We start from the raw sequence: 16372 nt of genomic DNA, 5'->3' as shown, positions 1-16372 counted from the left end.
TAGTCTGCCCCAAGGTCCCTTAGAGAGCAAAGAGATCAATTTAAGAACTGTGATTATACAGTCGGCTTGGTCTTACCTGGTTGCAACATCCACAGAATCCACGTCATTGCCATAGATGAGTGGGTTGAATTCAGTGGAGGGTGTGGACTGCAGGTCATTAGAAGGCCTTCCCAAGAGAAGGGGGATCTCCTGGCCCTCATGAAATTTCTCCAGATTGAGGATGGGCTGGGTGTTGAGACTCATGCTGGCCAAGGCCTATGGAACAACAAGAAAATTCCTTACACAAGGCACGTCCCTGGGCAGCTAGCCAATCTTAACTCCAAGGAAAGGGCCTTCCTGAAGTCTTCTACCTCGTATTCTCTGGTCAAAAAGTTCTGCAACAAAGAACGGTGCTAATTAGCAAATCATGGCCAACCCATTTCAGACCTTTCATCTTTGAAATAAAAATCCCAATATTCTAGCCTTTAGAAAACAGTCTGAAATATGTAGCTCTCCATCTTAAGACAACCTAGCTCAAGGCAACTTGATCTTATCTGAAGTCCAGGACAGTCGTTTGCAAAATTATTATAGTCATTAAATGTTTTTTAAAATTGGAATCTATGTGAAATTATACAGAATGGAAATTTGAAAACAGAGCTGCTCTGAAGGACACAGGAAGCAGAGCCTTAAATGCTCAGGGCTCCCAAGCTAAATCGGCCCCTCAGAGGCTCAATGGGGCAGTGTGAAGACCACTGGTCGAGAGCAGCAGTGCTTTTTTTTTTTTTTTTTTTTTTTTGAGACGGAGTCTCGCTCTGTCACCCAGGCTGGAGTGCAGTGGCGCGATCTTGGCTCACTGCAAGCTCCGCCTCCCGGGTTCACGCCATTCTCCTGCCTCAGCCTCCAGAGTAGCTGGGACTACAGGCGCCTGCCACCACGCCTGGCTAATTTTTTTATATTTTTAGTAGAGACGGGGTTTCACCATGGTCTCGATCTCCTGACCTCGTGATCCACCCGCCTCGGCCTCCCAAAGTGCTGGGATTACAAGCGTGGGCCGCCGCACCCGGCCAGCAGTGCTTCTCAAATTTGAGTGAGGAGAGGAATCACCGGGGGAGGTTGTTAAAATGCAGATCCCGATTCAGTATGCCTGGAGTGATCCTGCACTTTAACAAGCCCAAGTGATGCTAATGTTGCTGGTTCACAAACCACAGTTTGAATAGCAGGAGTTAGAACACAGGATCAATGAGTCCAAGGATCTTAGCTCCTACAAACATTTAAAATATAATTCTGGCTGGGCGCAGTGGCTCATGCCTGTAATCCCAATACTTTGGGAGGCCAAGGCAAGTGGATCACCTGAAGTTAGGAGTTTGAGACCAGCCTGGCCAACATGATGAAACCCCGGCTCTACTAAAAATACAAACAAATTAGCCGGGCACGGTGGTGTGTGCCTGTAATCCCAACTACTCAGAAGGCTGAGGCAAGAGATTCGCTTGAACTGGGGAGGCAGAGGTTGCAGTGAGCCGAGATTGTGCCACTGCACTCCAGCCTGGGTGACAAGAGTGGGACTCCATCTCAAAATAAATAAATAAATAAATAAATTAAATTAAATATAATTCCATTTATTAACCTCTCCATCTCATTAGTCATACAAAAGCAATCATCAAGACTGAAAACACACCAAGTGAAGGCAGCTAGAGAACTTTCTGAACTTAAAATTCCCACTAGACTCTGCAGTAACAAGGTATCATATTATATTAGCAGTGATGAAGCAACTGAGGTGAGAGGGATGATATAAAATGACCCATTTAAACCCAAACATAGCATCTAGAGGTACTACTAAGAACTTCAGACAACACAGAAAAAGATTTCTAAAGGCCCTTCAAATGAGAGCAGGGATTCCTAAAAGTAAACACAGTGCTATCTACTGGTGTTGCTGTGCAACACACAAGGCAGGGGAAGGGAATGAAGCTTTGTCATGTGTTACCTTCAGGTACTGTGTTCAGCATGCAGAGGAAGAAGAAAATCAATCAATAAAAAATGGATGTGAGGAATTACTCAAAGAAAGGAATTTTTTTTGTTTGTTTGAGACCGAGTCTCACTCTGTGGCCCAGGCAGGAGTGCAATGGCGCGATCTTGGCTCACTGCAACCTCTGCCTCCCGGGTTCAAGTGATTCTCCTGCCTCAGCCTCCCGAGTAGCTGGACTACGGGCATCCACCACCATGTGCCCAGCTAATTTTTGTATTTTTAGTAGAGACGGGGTTTCACCATAATGGCCAGGCTGGTCTTGAACTCCTGACCTCGTGATTAGCCTGCCTCCGCCTCCCAAAGTGCTGGGATTACAGGCACGAGGCACCGCGCCCAGCCAAAGAAAGGAATTTTTGAGGAAAGGAACCTCGGGATCAACTCTAGAAGATGATATAAAAGCAGCCAGACGGTCGACACTACTAACTTCCACCTAACAAGACTGAGAAAATCGGCCGGGTGCGGTGGCTCACGCCTGTAATCCCAGCACTTTGGGAGGCTGAGGCGGGTGGATCACGAGGTCAGGAGATAGAGGCCATCTTGGCTAACATGGCAAAACCCCGTCTCTACTAAAAATACAAAAAAATTAGCCGGGCATGGCGGCATGCGCCTGTAGTCCCACCTCCTGGAGAGGCTGAGGCAGGTGAATGGCGTGAACCCAGAAGGCGGAGCTTGCAGTGAGCCGAGATCACGCCACTGCACTCCAGCCTGGGCGACAGGGCAAGACTCCATCTCAAAAAAAAAAAAAAAAGAAAAGACTGAGAAAATGTTCTGAAGTCATAGAGAGTGGCACACATACAAGAAACAGAGAGTGAAGGGCTATTTTATACAGCATCATAAGCATTAGAAGATGGTAAAGCATACAATGAATTGGAATCAAAAACAGAGATTCACTTTGCCACCCAGAAATGGGATACGCCTTTTCTTAAGCCCATCCAGGGTGAAGAAAACTATTCCACTTGAAGTTTGATAGGAAACTGGCTCTGAGAATAGCTGTCTTCTACAGGAATCCCACAGCATCTATTACTCCCCTTTCTTTCCTTCATTCTTCACCTACCTGCTTTAAATGCTTTTTCAGCTCTAGCGATTCTGGTTCTGGCAGGATAGGCAGCACTTCTGCATTGGTGGGGGCAATCACCTGCACCAGAGAAATGATAAAAGACGTGACCTTAGAGTTTATTGCTCAGGAATTTCACTTATATAGATTAATAAAAATAAGAGGATGTATATACAATATTATTATATAAATGAATACACATTATATAACTGCACAGTAAGATATATGTACACACACATATGACATACATATGCATCTGAAACGCAATATACCTTAATGTTATTGGTTATTCTCTCTAGATAACAGGATTATGGTTTTTCTTTTATTTTATTTACGCTTATTTTTATTTTTTTTAAGTTTTACAGTGAGCACACATAAGGGCTTCCCACCAAAGTTTGAATGTACCCACAGTGCAGAATGGTCACATAATTCATTAAGCCTGCATTGGAAGACAGTTTCTTACCGGAAACTATACCCCAGGGAAACCATTAAGAGATGATCTATACCACATGTAATGGCCCTCAGATCACAACCGTCTGATTGCTCTTGGAGGATACGGTTGGGGGCCACTGAATTCTGGCAAAAATAAATCCTATAATTCTCTGAGACCTAACCAAGGGTTTATTTGGCTAATAAGGTAAAAGAAGCATCTAAAAAAACTTGTTTCAGTAAGTCCCACAATAGAAATTATCCAACAACTTAGGACGTTCCTGAAAGGAATCTAGAAAAACAGATATCCCAGGACTCGGTCTAGAATGCAATCCTCCTCTAGACTCTACAATGCCTCAGCCAAGAACCTCACCCTGTTGCTGTCCAGATCCACTAGCCATACATCATCAGGCATTTTGAAGTCCAGTTTGTAGAGGAAGAAGCTGGCAGGAACCCCAATGATGTACGGGGTTGGAGCCAACAACAGCTGTGGAAATGATAAAGAAGGTGAGAACAAAGACAAAACCTATTACGAGCACGTATCAAGTCTGGATTCTTCTAGATAAGGAAATGCAGATACAATCCCTCTTCCAAAACTCCTGAGGCCAGATGTATTTGAAAATTCAGAATTTTTTGGATTTTTTGAAAGGTAACATGGTACATTTTTTTTGTATACAGTAGTCTTCCTTACCCACAGTTTCACTTTCTGTGATTGCAGTTACCTGAGGTAAACTGTAGTCTGAAAATATTAAAAGGAAAATTCCAGAAATAAACAATTCATAAATTTTAAACTGCAGCTTGATCATATCTGAAGTCTAGGACAATAGTTCTGAGAAGCATGATGAAATCTCATGCTGTCCCGCTCTGTCCCACCCAGACAGAAATCATCCCTGTGTCCAGCATACCCATGCTGTATACACTACTCGCCTGTAGCCATCTCGGTTATCAGATCAACTGTCACACAATCTCAGCATCTGTGTTCAAGTAACCCTTATTTTACTTAATAATGGCCCCAAAGCACAAGGGTACTGATGCTGGCAATTGGGATATGCCAAAGAGAAGCCAAATATATGTAGAAAGAGGCTGGGCGTGGTGGCTCATGCCTGTAATCCCAGCACTTTGGGAGGCTGAGGCAGGCAGATCATCTAAGGTCAAGAGTTCAAGACCAGCCTGGCCAACATGGTGAAACCCCGTCTCTACTAAAAATACAAAAAATTAGCCGGGCGTGGTGGCGGTGCCTGTAATCCCAGCTACTAGGGAGGCTGAAGCAGGAGAATCACTTGAACCCGGAAGGCGGAGGCTCCAGTGAGCTGAGATCGTGCCACTGTACTCCAGCCTGGGGGACAGAGGGAGACTCTGTCTCCAAAAAACACCAAATATATGCCCAAAGAGAAATTGTTACTCTCTTACTGTGTCTAATTCATAAATTAAACTGTATCGGCCAGGCGCGGTGGCTCACGCTTGTAATCCCAGCACTTTGGGAGGCCGAGGCAGGCGGATCACGAGGTCAGGAGATCGAGACCACAGTGAAACCCCGCCCCTCTACTAAAAATACAAAAAAATTAGCTGGGCGTGGTGGCGGGCACCTGTAGCCCCAGCTACTTGGAGAGGCTGAGGCAGGAGAATGGCGTGAACCCGGGAGGCAGAGCTTGCAGTGAGCCGAGATTGTGCCACTGCACTCCAGCCTGGGCGACAGAGCGAGACTCCGTCTCAAAAAAAATAAATAAATAAATAAAAAATAAACTGTATCATTGCTATGTATGTATAGAAAAAGCAAAGTATCTATAGAGTTTGGAACTATCTGTGGTTTGAGGCATCCACTGGGGGTCTTGGAATGTATCCTCCACAGATAAGGAAGAACTACTGTATTACATAACACACGTAACACCCGCTGCAGTGTAGCCAGTAGCCTATAGTCATTAACATTTGTTGTGATAAATAAAAACTAAAATAGCATAAGCTTTGCCACCAGATCAGTTCAAATCAGTCAGATTTTGTAAACAAGTAAGTTATGATAAAGGATTGAGGACCAGCACTCACTTACAACTTCTTTGAGCATTAGGCCTCCTCCCTCAGGAAGACAGAGGCAAGAAAGCCGAAAGACGCCTTGAGACTCACCTGCTCTGCGGATGCCATGCAGGTAGGTAGCAGCGGGATGACAGGAAACATATACTCCAGTGGGTAGATCATTGCCACGAATGCCATCACAGACATGGAGAGTGCATTGTAGTCTCGGGACTGTAGCACCACCTGTCACGAGCCATCCAGTAAGAATCACTCCAAAACATAAAATAAGGTTTACAAGAAAACGGCTTCCAACATTACAACTTGGTTCCAACTTCACCACACCTACAGACCCAGCTTTGTCTCTCCCACTGCCCCTTGCCCCACCATGCCTGCCACCTCCCAATCCAGGCACAATGGTGATCCTCCCTCACCTGAGATATGCAAATCACTCCCTTACCTTCCTAGTTCTTGTACTGCCCATCCCAGGACCACTCACTGAAACAGAACTACTGATATTTCCAAAGAATTAGGTCAGTATAATTAAGGATAAGCCCTAATGAACGGTAAACCCTCTAAATACATCCCACATGATACCAGTATCTTAATTCAACCCACATCTATGGAATACCTGCTGTTTACCAGGCATGATGTTACCTCCTGAAGACAAAAAGATGAAAAATATGTAGTCCCTGTCCTCCAAGAGCTCGTGGTCTGGCCACTGGCATATTTAAGAGTTCCTCCCCTAGAAAGGTCTAGGAAGCTGGCCTCTCACCTTGTGCTCTAACAGAATGCAGGTTAGCACCTGGAGACAGGCGTCCACACCTAGAAGTTCCAAGGGAAGGTGCAGTGGGAAATCCACTAGGGTGAATCGAGATGGGTCTGGAAGAGCAAAGGTCAGAGCTGGCTGGAGCTCTTGGGGTAGGACCTCGATGTCTACTCGCTTCTGCCCAGAGACGGGTACTGGGGAGCGCAGCAATCGATAGATCCAGGCCTCAATCTCTCGAAGGTCATGCAGAAGGGCACTTGACTTCTCCTCCACCAGCAGCGATCCAGTAAAGATCCGCCACATGGTGTCCCTGAGAAGCAGACAGCAGGAATCAGACACATTAGCATCAGAAGCTGATACCCACTGCAACCCAGTATCGCCACAGGGGCTCTAACAATGACAACGGGAAAAGGAGCATCATTAGGAAAGCCCAGTCTCTGAGCTCAGATAGGACCGGAAGGTATATACAATAGCCAGAGCAAATGTAAAAATATATACTGGGTTAAGACTTACTGTCCTAACCACAGTTAAACATCAAATTCCAGCATTACTCCAAACACAATTGTGGAACGAGGTCTAACTCTGGAGCAGTCTTTTGCTTAGTAAAGATTAACTCTTGGCTGGGCATGATGCTCACGCCTAGAATCCCAGCCCTTTGGGAGGCCGAGGTGGGTGGACCACCTGAGGTCAGGAGTTTGAGACCAGCCTGGCCAACATGGTGAAACCCCGTCTCTACTAAAAATACCAAAATTAGCTGGGCATGGCGGCGTGCACCTGTAATCCCAGCTACTTGGGAGGCTGAGGCATAAGGATCACTTGAACCCAGGAGGCAGGGGTTGCAGTGAGCTGAGATCGCACCACTGCACTCCAGCCTGGACAACAGAGCGAGACTCTGTCCCCGAAAGAAAAAAGATTAACTCTAAATACTCTAAATATGCTTCAATAGGTCTGAAGGACCTTGAGCTGTAGAGGAAATTTCCTACGCCCCTCAAAGACCAATTACATGGAATCTCTACATACTTCCCCCATTGGGCATCAGCAGCAAACTGTACCTTTGTACGCCTCGAGGGATGCCCAGTTTCTTGCCCAGCAGGCGCTCACTACAGCAGTCCACCAGGCGCTTGAGGGTATACAAACACTCTCGGAAGGTGGAGAAGAAAGGGTAGTGGCTGAGCACGCACAGGGACGTGAGAGTACTGTTGCGGCAGCGGCTCCCCGCCTTGGCCCGGCGTTTGCCCCGAGGAGACTGGTTCACATCAGGGGTAGAGTCGGCACTGGGAGGCTGCAGGGATGAGCCGCTCTCTGAGCTCTCAGTGCCACCCTCTTCTGAGGCACAGGTGGCACGGGTTCCTTCCTTCCCACGGGGCCCTGCCCCACCTTCCCCCTTCTCCTTAGGGATTCGCTTTTGGAAGGAGCGGTAGAAGTTAACACAGATGCCATATCGCGTGACTCCAGTGTCCTTGTCAGTGAGGGTGAAGACAAAAGAGGTATCATCCCGAAGGCTCATGCGCCGCTGCCGCACGCTCAGGCAGCCCTCGGGCTGGCAGAAGAACACTACATCTGGGGGCAGGGGAAACTCGGCGTGATCCTCTAGGGGGTATCGCCGTAGTAGTTCAGGAGTCTGGGCCACGCTATCACTACTCGGGTGCCTGAAGAACATAAAGACAAATTCAGCAGCCTGAAGGGATGGAATGGGCTATCAAATTTTAACCACAGTCAGCAAATAAAGCTCAAGATGCTATTTTGGATAAAGTAACCTGACTGTAACACCTTGGAAAATATGGGTGCTGCCTGCCGCATGGAGCTGGTAGCCTAAGTGAAGTCTGCACTGTCATGAAGGCATCTATTCTGAAACGAAGGGGAGATTTTGACAATAAAATTATCACTGGCACCTTAAGATGATTAACATCTTTTAAAGTGAATTAACTAATAAATTACCAAAAAAGCATACACAGAGGAGTAGCTTATAATGTACTTTTTCTTATTACAGAATAAGAAAACTGAGGTATAAAGAGTATATTTGCTCGACATCATGAAGATGTTAGTTAAGAGCAGGGTTTGCTTTCAATCCACCTGACTTTGTTGTTTTCCCTACTGGCTTCAATGCTCCCATCAGGGTAAAATAACAGGGGAAGACGAGCTATGCGAAGCAACATGGAAATCGGAGAGGGGAACAACTGCAGATTTTATGGCTATCCCAGATATTAAGACAAAAGCCAATCTCTTCTTGGTTACCTGGCCCCTACGATCACTAGATAGTCAAGTAACCGAGGACAGAACTTCTTCTTTTGCACCATGGTTCCAATTCATCAGTTCATCTCAGAGAAGCATCAGGGCACCAAGCAAGGAGTCAGCATTCCCGGGAGGAATCATGAAAATCGAAGTCTAATAGGAAAAAAAGTACTGATAAGATCCACTGCTGTGCCTAAGGGACTCACCCTCTCAACTTCTTCCCGGCCAGAGGCAGAGGTCAGAAGGTCTTCCGCTTTCACACTAATGATAGGAGAACTTGACGCTTGTCTAGCCTCGCGTCTAGGCTCATGAGCTCACAGAATCGAATGTTAAAAAATAGATAGGCCAGGCACGGTGGCTCGCGCCTGTAATCCCAGAACTCTGGGAGGCCGAGGCGGATCACCTGAGGTCAGGAGTTTGAGACCAGCTGGCCAACATGGCAAAACCCCATCTCTACTAAAAATACAAAAAAATTAGCCGGGCGTTGGCGGCGCGGTGGCTCACGCTTGTAATCCCAGCACTTTGGGAGGCCGAGGCGGGCGGATCACGAGGTCAGGAGATCGAGACCACGGTGAAACCCCGTCTCTACTAAAAATACAAAAAATTAGCTGGGCGTGGTGGCAGGCGCCTGTAGTCCCAGCTACTCGGAGAGGCTGAGGCAGGAGAATGGCGTGAACCCGGGAGGCGGAGCTTGCAGTGAACCGAGATTGCGCCACTGCACTCCAGCCTGGGCGATAGAGCGAGACTCCGTCTCTCACACACACACACACACACACACACACACACACACACACACACACACAAATTAGCCGGGCGTGGTGGCACACGTCTGTAATCCCAGCTACTCGGGAGTCTGAGGCACAAGAATCGCTTGAACCCAGGAGGTGGAGGCTGTGGTGAGCTGAGATCGCGCCACTGCACTCGAGCCGGGGCGACAGAGTGAGACTCCGTCTCAAGAAAAAAAAAAAAAAGGAGTAGATAAATAATGGTTCACCTACCTATCCCTACCAATGACTTAATTTCCAGCTTAACGCCTGGGGCTCTGTTTCTGAAAAACAGACCTAGGCCGTCTAATCTGGACTCTGTCATTGTAACAAAAATTGAAGTCACTCTCAGGACCCCTCCAGGGTGGATCAGGATCAAACCAGACTCCTCAACTAGCTAGCACTAATCTGCACTTCTAGGTCCAGATGGAAACACAATTGTTCTGTTCCAACCATCTACATTCAGCTTGATGTGAAACTACCATATAGACTGTCTAGTTAACCATGGTCAGACAGTAACAGCTGGCTATTCTACCTCACGTGATCTCAAATGAAAATGTCCATGCCCCAATTGCCTAATCTGCACCACTTTTCTCCCTCCTTCAGGCAAGAAAGGAGCCCAGACGCCACTGCTACTAGCTCTGCCCTTGGTGCTGAATCATAATCTCTCCTCTATTTTGATCTCAGGCTTAGAATCAGTAATACAATATACACAGATGAGTCCTTTTCCTGGTATACATTACAGAGGCTATGAATTAGAGGCAGAAATACTAGGATTTCTGCAAGGACAGGGAGAGGTGCTCAGAGAAATTCCCAAACTATGTCCTAAAATTAGGAAAAGCTTTCATGGTCTTAATTATACTTTATTTCCTGTTAAGTGTCTATACACTTCTCTAAATAAAACGTTTCACCCTGCTGCACAGCTATTTCTAGTAGGGCTATTTCTTCTATGAGTGGAAGTTCTTTTCTCATATTTCTAGTGTTCCAGGATTCTACCTCTGTGCTCTGCATGTGGCCTAAGACCTTGTTCAATGCACACGAAGAGAAACCCGTTATCGTATACACATACACACCCCCTACTCCCTCACCTGCTGCTGCTGCGGGCACCCCCATATATACAGACATACACACTCCCTGGATGCTTAAGGCCCTATTTGGTTTAGGTAATGAGTAGAAGTTTTTTCTCCCCTACCTAATAATAAACAAGACCTATTTGCAATACCTCTGGAATCCTCAAAATACTGCTTTCTCCTTTCCCTTGCTCCCCACAGAGGACCTGCAGGTAATAGGATTCAGTTTTATCTCCATAGCGACTCTGGCTCCCAACACTATTTATAGCAGAGCCACAGCCCCTCCCCTGCTTGGTGACCGCACACTGCTAGCAGCTGCTACTCCAGGGTCGGCCAAGGCCCATAACAATTCACTCTCCTCGAACCTAGAGACACTTCTCCCACTGACAGTACCTGCTAAGAATTAGGTTATCTTCTCCCTCATCTGTCTGTAGTTTGTACTTCGTCCTAATTCTGGCTTTTGATAGTGATATCTCTAGAACACCACCAGGTTTCCGAGCATGCCATATATTCATTTCTAGGTATCACCACTGATTGACGAACCCAAACAGTCCCTTGGTTCTCCCAACTGCAACAAAGTCATGAGCAAACTACAGGAGGTGGGGCACTGTAACAGAGCTGCACTCAGCTCCTCCTGAGCAGAATCCAAGGGGGAGAGAAATAGAGAAATGAAATGGGATGTGAGTAAAAAGCATAATTTGTTCTAATAAAGAATTATGTAGTTAACTTGTCATGGGATTCGGAAAAAAAAAATTATGTAGAAATGACCAGAGTGAGAGCCAAAGTATCTAAAAGTAAAACAGAATTTATAGAACCAGAGCTCTAGGCTACACCTTGCAGTCTATGTTTATATTGAAAACCAGGAGCCCTCTCCAGCCAAAATCTCAAACATCAGGCCTGAAGCACCTCCCACTGAGTACGCATCAGGCCTCTCTAGCCTTGGTGGGATCTCAGTCCCTCTCCACTGACAACTATCTGATGAAACTCAAGTCACTCACAATCATTTCCTTCCAGAGCCACAAGGACCCTGAGATCTTGTTATTATTCTAGCTACGGGTAGTAGGATAGATTTTTAGCCGGAATTCACATCTGATCAGCAGCACTGCCTTCCATTATTCAGATTGCAGAGATAACTAAGATTTTCCTTCTCATTCTCTCCTCTCCCCCCTCCCCACAAAGACTAACACCTCTAACTCCTCTTAAGACTAAATCCTCTAACATCACCCACAACTCACACTCTGTCTTCACAACCAACGAGGCTCTGACTCTGCCTCTTGTCTCAACCATGTTTACTAACGTAGAGCCTCTGGTTCCTATCTTCCTGTATTCCAAAAGCATCCAGTTCAAAATGCATATCTATCTGCTGAAGTCCGACATCACCATCAGCTCCACCCAGAGGTAGATTCAAGATTCACAAACTTTTAAGTTACCTATGCCTTTTCAGCAGAAATGGCTATGCTAACCAACCCTTTGGATTCGTCCCTCATTTTGGACAGGATCTCATAGTAAAACCACAGGAACCAGAGAGCGATATGACATCTCTGCTGACGTGAACACAACGGGAGGCTCTCCTCCCCTCCTCTACCTCCCCAGGCAGTGACCTTGCAAGCTCATCAGCACAGACTGGTCCAGCGTACGGGAGAACTGGAGCAAGGAGGCTGGCAGCTGGCAGGGTTGGGGTGGAGGGGAGGGCAGGGAAAGGTGGAAGAAGGTAGATACACGAGGATGGGGAGGAGAGCCATTGCAGACAGATGAAATGGTGTTCTCTCTCCAGCAAGTCAATTTTGAAACATCAAGTTAAAAAAAAAAATTCTTGAGAACCAAACATGTTTCTCCAAATTCCAGCCAAAAATAAGGCGCACGCACGCACACGCACAAGCACACCCACCAAGCGTGGTGCGGGCTCGGCCCAGGGGCTGGCCAGCTCTGCCCGCCCCCTCACCTGCTGGACAGTTCTCCCCCGCCGCTGCCCCGAACCCGAACCCGAACCCGAACCCGAACCCGAGCCGCCCGCCAGGCAGGAACCAAGCCCAGTAGCCTGAGCCCCCTCCTCGGCCCAGGGCGCCCCCATCCCCGGCCCCGCCACTCCTCGGCAGACCCCGGCCCCACGCCCCTTCAGACTCCCCCAGGGCCTCCTCAGAGACCCCTTCCTCCAAGAGCCACGGTGTCCTCTCAGAGCCCGTCTCCCGCTCGGAGTCCCCAGACGCTCGCCCAGAATCCTCACCGGCCCAGACTCTCTTACCTCCCAAGCTCTAGGGCACTGACCAGGCCCGGCCCGACGTCCCCCGGCAGCGGGGCGTCAGTCGCTCCCCAGCGCGGCGCCGCTCCGAGCGGGCGCCAGTTCCGCGTCTGCACTGGGGGGCGCGCACCACTCGCGCGGGGTGCGGAGGGGGAGGCCAGGGCCGGGGCCGTACCATTCAGCCCGGGGGGCCGGGGCTGCGCCGGGCCTAGCGCCGCGGGGCGGGGCCGACCTCGGGAGACAGCGGCTGCGCACACACCTAGCCTAGCGCCCGTGGGCGCGGGAGGCCGACCCGGCGCCGTCGCGTGCCAAGGGGAGGACCCACGGCAGTACCTTCTGTTTGGGTTGCTCAGAGAGACTCACCCGACGGGGTCATAGCGCCCGTTTCGACGACATGTGGATTCCTCTGAAAGTCACTTCCCAAGATAATCGGCCCCTGAGACTTCCTGACGGGCTCCCCATCCCTCAGTTCCCCCCACTCAGGCGCTTTGGCGGTGCTCGGCGCCCGAGCAGGGAAGCCGGCTGCCGCGAGATGGAGCCTACCAAGCCTGGGCAGCGGGGACAGAGGGGGGCGCGCGGCCGCGGTTACCTTCACCGGGCGCGCGCGGGGAAAGGGGGGCGTGGCCGCGCCGCGGCGCCCGCTGGGAGATGGAGTCCAGTCAGTCCGCGAGGACAGCCCCGCCGCAGGACATCCTCCCCGCGGCCACACGGCCCTTCTCTTCCTGTCCCAAAGGGCCTGGGGACCGAAACTGGGTTCCGGGTCTTTCAGGTTGTGCCTTTTGCAGATGCCAAAGGAAAAACCAAGGCATGCTACACACGCACGTGAGGGGCACCCCCGAGGCCTTAGCGCTGAAATCCAACACTTCCTCCTCCACCGCAGAAAGGCAACCGGATCCTACCTGGATCCCAGCAGGGGAAGGGGGCGCCTAAGCCTCAGCATTCCATTTACCCATATGGCGCAGTGGGGGTTAGTAAGAAGAGGCCCCCTCTCACGGCCAAGGCTGTCATTTGTGACTGTCCCTCCTCTGAGCCTGGAGGCGGATCCTGAAGACCGCAGGCTTCCTCCTCTATTACCGTGTCCCCACCCCCAATCCAGAAATTGGTTTCTCTCATTTTGTATTCATTTTGATCTTCCTGTTCAAACAGTACCAGACCTATCAGTGAGGCGGCGCTGAGACATTTATGGCCATACCACAGAGTGACAGTGGAGAATTTTTCTTGGGGCCCTGTGGGAAAAACAGGAAGTGGCGGAGGCAGGATGGGCAGGGCCCTGGAGAACCTTGTGCAGAGTGGCCCTCAGTCCCATCCGTTTGTGGGGTCAGCGTGGTCTTCAGACACAGCACAGTGTTAGCGAGGGCTCCACTGCTCAGAAGCCACAAAACTCCCAACCCTTTGACTCTCTTTTAATGCCACGGGAGGATCTCCTTGCCCAGCTCCCAGGAATGTTTGCCCTTCTCAGTCTGTTCCACTTCTAGGAGGCAGCCACCAGGCCTCAGCCATCCGGCCAAGAAAACGGAAAATATGGGGACAGAACAGTCATTCGTGCACATCCCAGATCTCAGAGAGCAGCGGTGGGAGCTTTTTGTCCTGCAGACGCAGTGCAAACACTTGCTCTGAGTGGACGCTGCTCAGGGTCCGGAGGCTCACCAGTTTCATTAGCATCCGTGGGAACATCATTCGGTCCTGGGGAAGGGAGAGAGACAAGCACAGCTTTTGCCTGTCCCCAGGGAAGCGGGGCAAGGGTAGGGGAGTTGTGGGAGAGGTGAATTGTCTGCACACCATGCAGTCAGAGAGAAATTCTTGAAGGGAAAGTAGGTATGTCAGGGAATGGGCCTGTGTGTGGGAAGGAGGAAAAGGGGCACCATGGGGAGACTCACATGTGGATGGTGGATGGAGACGTAGGCATGCAGGGCTTCCACATATGTGTGCTGCAGCCTCTCTACCTGGAGCTGGTCCTGCACGTTGGGCCGGTCTGTAGGTCACCAAGAGAGTTGAGGAGCAGGTCTGGCCAGGGTCCAGTTCCATACCCCAAATTGCAACCAAAATATAGAGACATGCTCCAGCCAAGCTCTCTCACCCTAAAATAACACAGCAAATGCCTCCACCCTCCCAAGCCACCACCCCCCGCCGCCCCCCCATTCCTGTGGGGCCTGCAGCCCTCCTTGGTGCAGGTCTATTGCTGTTTCCCGTTGCCCCTCCTCCACACCTGCAGAGAAGATGCTGATAGCAATGAGCAAAGCAAACTCGGCATCATTGAGTTGCAGCTCATTCATGGCCCTGGAGAACTCGAAGATGGGGTTGATGAATTCCACTTGCAGCCCTGGGGAGGAAGAAGGGAGGCTGACGCATGCAGCAGGAGCAGTAGGAAATTTCTTCTCTCCTCACCTTAGGGAACTACTAGGAACTCACTAAGAAGTTTACTGGGGCTGGGCACCGTGGCTCACGCCTGTAATCCCAGCACTTTCGGAGGCTGAGGCGGGCGGATCACCTGAGGTCAAGAGTTCGAGAAGAGCCTGGCCAACATGGCGAAACCCCGTCTGTACTAAAAACACAAAAACTAGCCGGGCGTGGTGGTGGCAGGTGCCTGTAATCCCAGCTACTTGGGAGGCTGAGGCAGGAGAATCGCTTGAACACGGGAGGCGGAGGTTGCAGTGACCCAAGATCGCACTACTGCACTCTAGCCTGGGCGACAGAGTGAGACTCCGTCAAAAAAAAAAAAAAGTCTACGAGGCTTTGCTGTGTAACCTTGAGCAAATGTCTTAACCCCTCTAAGCCTCATCTGTGAAATGGGAATCATAGCTGAACCCATCTCAGAAAATTGTTGGTTCAATGACGAAGTATGCAGAGAGCACTTAGCGCTGCGTCTGGCACACAAGAGGTGCTGAATTAAATAATAATTCTGGTATTCTTGTTTTTTTTCTTCGAGACAGGGACTTGTTCTGTCACCCAGACTGGAGTGCAGTGGCACAATCACAGCTCACTGCAGCCTCAACCTCCCGGGCGCAAGCCATCCTCCCACTTCAGCCTCCCTAGTAGCTGGGACTACAGGTGCATATACCATCACACCTAGCTAATTCTTATATTTTTTGTTGTGACAGGATTTCACCATGTTGCCCAGGCTGGTCTCAAACTCCTGGACTCAAGCAATCCACCCACCTCACCCTCCCAAAGTGCTGGGATTACAGGCACCAGACACCATCACCTGCCAATTCTGTCATGAAAATTATTGAGGGCTCCACATTTCTAGAAATAGAGGCAACTTATTTTTGTTTATAAAGAATCCTTTTTCAGCAGGGCACGGCAGTTCATGTCTGTAATCCCAGCACTTTGGGAGGCCGAGGCGGGGGGGGATCACCTGAGGTCAGGAGTTCGAGACCAGCCTGGGCCACATGGCAAAACCCCGTCTCTACTGAAAATACAAAAATTAGCTGGGCGTGGTGGTGCACTCCTGTAATTCCAGCTACTTAGGAGGCTGAGGCAGGAGAATTGCTTGAATCTGGAAGGCGAAGGTTGCAGTGAGCCAAGATCACGCCACTGCACTCCAGCCTGGATGACAGAGCGAAACTCCATCTCAAAAAAAGAAAAAAGAAAAAGAAAAAAGGCCGGATGTGGTGGCTTATCCCTGTAATCCCAGCACTTTAGGAGGCCAAGGCAGACGGATTCCCTGAGCTCAGGAGTTTGAGACCAGCCTGGGCAACACAGTGAAACCTGGTCTCTACTAAAAATACAAAAATCAACTGGGCGTGGTGGCGCACCTGTAGTCCCAGCTACTCGGGAGGCTGAGCAGGAGAATTGCTTGAACCTGGGAG

At 49.5% G+C, this 16372-nt stretch overlaps 2 protein-coding genes and 1 long non-coding RNA gene across 41 annotated transcripts in view; 1 reads left to right on the top strand and 2 right to left on the bottom strand.

Moving 5' to 3' along the window:
• Positions 1-13421, bottom strand: part of MADD (MAP kinase activating death domain) — a 62362-nt gene extending 48941 nt beyond the window's left edge. For 29 of the 37 annotated variants that reach the window (XM_030794587.1, XM_030794592.1, XM_030794594.1 and 26 more), the window contains exons 1-8: positions 12567-12767; positions 8494-8643; positions 7311-7907; positions 6265-6568; positions 5604-5735; positions 3859-3972; positions 3057-3137; positions 77-255 (exon numbers count right to left, since the gene is read on the bottom strand). In XM_030794587.1, the coding sequence (XP_030650447.1) occupies positions 77-255; positions 3057-3137; positions 3859-3972; positions 5604-5735; positions 6265-6568; positions 7311-7907; positions 8494-8555 (1469 nt within the window). In that variant the 5' untranslated portion in view covers positions 8556-8643; positions 12567-12767. Of the gene's footprint in view, positions 1-76; positions 256-3056; positions 3138-3858; positions 3973-5603; positions 5736-6264; positions 6569-7310; positions 7908-8493; positions 8644-11754; positions 11845-12566; positions 12768-12926; positions 13131-13152 lie in introns of those variants that run through there. The other 8 variants (XM_030794621.1, XM_030794614.1, XM_030794616.1 and 5 more) reach the window with 6 other exon arrangements.
• Positions 9427-12144, top strand: LOC105739254. Its single transcript, XR_004026028.1, has 3 exons — positions 9427-10731; positions 11660-11722; positions 11821-12144. It is a non-coding gene; the product is annotated as an uncharacterized LOC105739254 (long non-coding RNA).
• Positions 13422-13948: 527 nt separating the features above from the next.
• The window catches only part of NR1H3 (nuclear receptor subfamily 1 group H member 3), a 20331-nt gene continuing 17907 nt past the window's right edge, over positions 13949-16372 (bottom strand). For all 3 annotated transcript variants that reach the window (XM_030794583.1, XM_030794581.1, XM_030794582.1), the window contains 3 exons: positions 14770-14883; positions 14441-14535; positions 13949-14246 (listed from right to left, as the gene is read on the bottom strand). In XM_030794583.1, the coding sequence (XP_030650443.1) occupies positions 14100-14246; positions 14441-14535; positions 14770-14883 (356 nt within the window). In that variant the 3' untranslated portion in view covers positions 13949-14099. The remainder of the gene's footprint in view (positions 14247-14440; positions 14536-14769; positions 14884-16372) is intronic.

Source organism: Nomascus leucogenys, chromosome 15, assembly GCF_006542625.1.
Source record: "Nomascus leucogenys isolate Asia chromosome 15, Asia_NLE_v1, whole genome shotgun sequence".
NCBI lineage: Eukaryota > Metazoa > Chordata > Mammalia > Primates > Hylobatidae > Nomascus > Nomascus leucogenys.
This window is presented reverse-complemented; position numbering and strand designations above follow the sequence as displayed.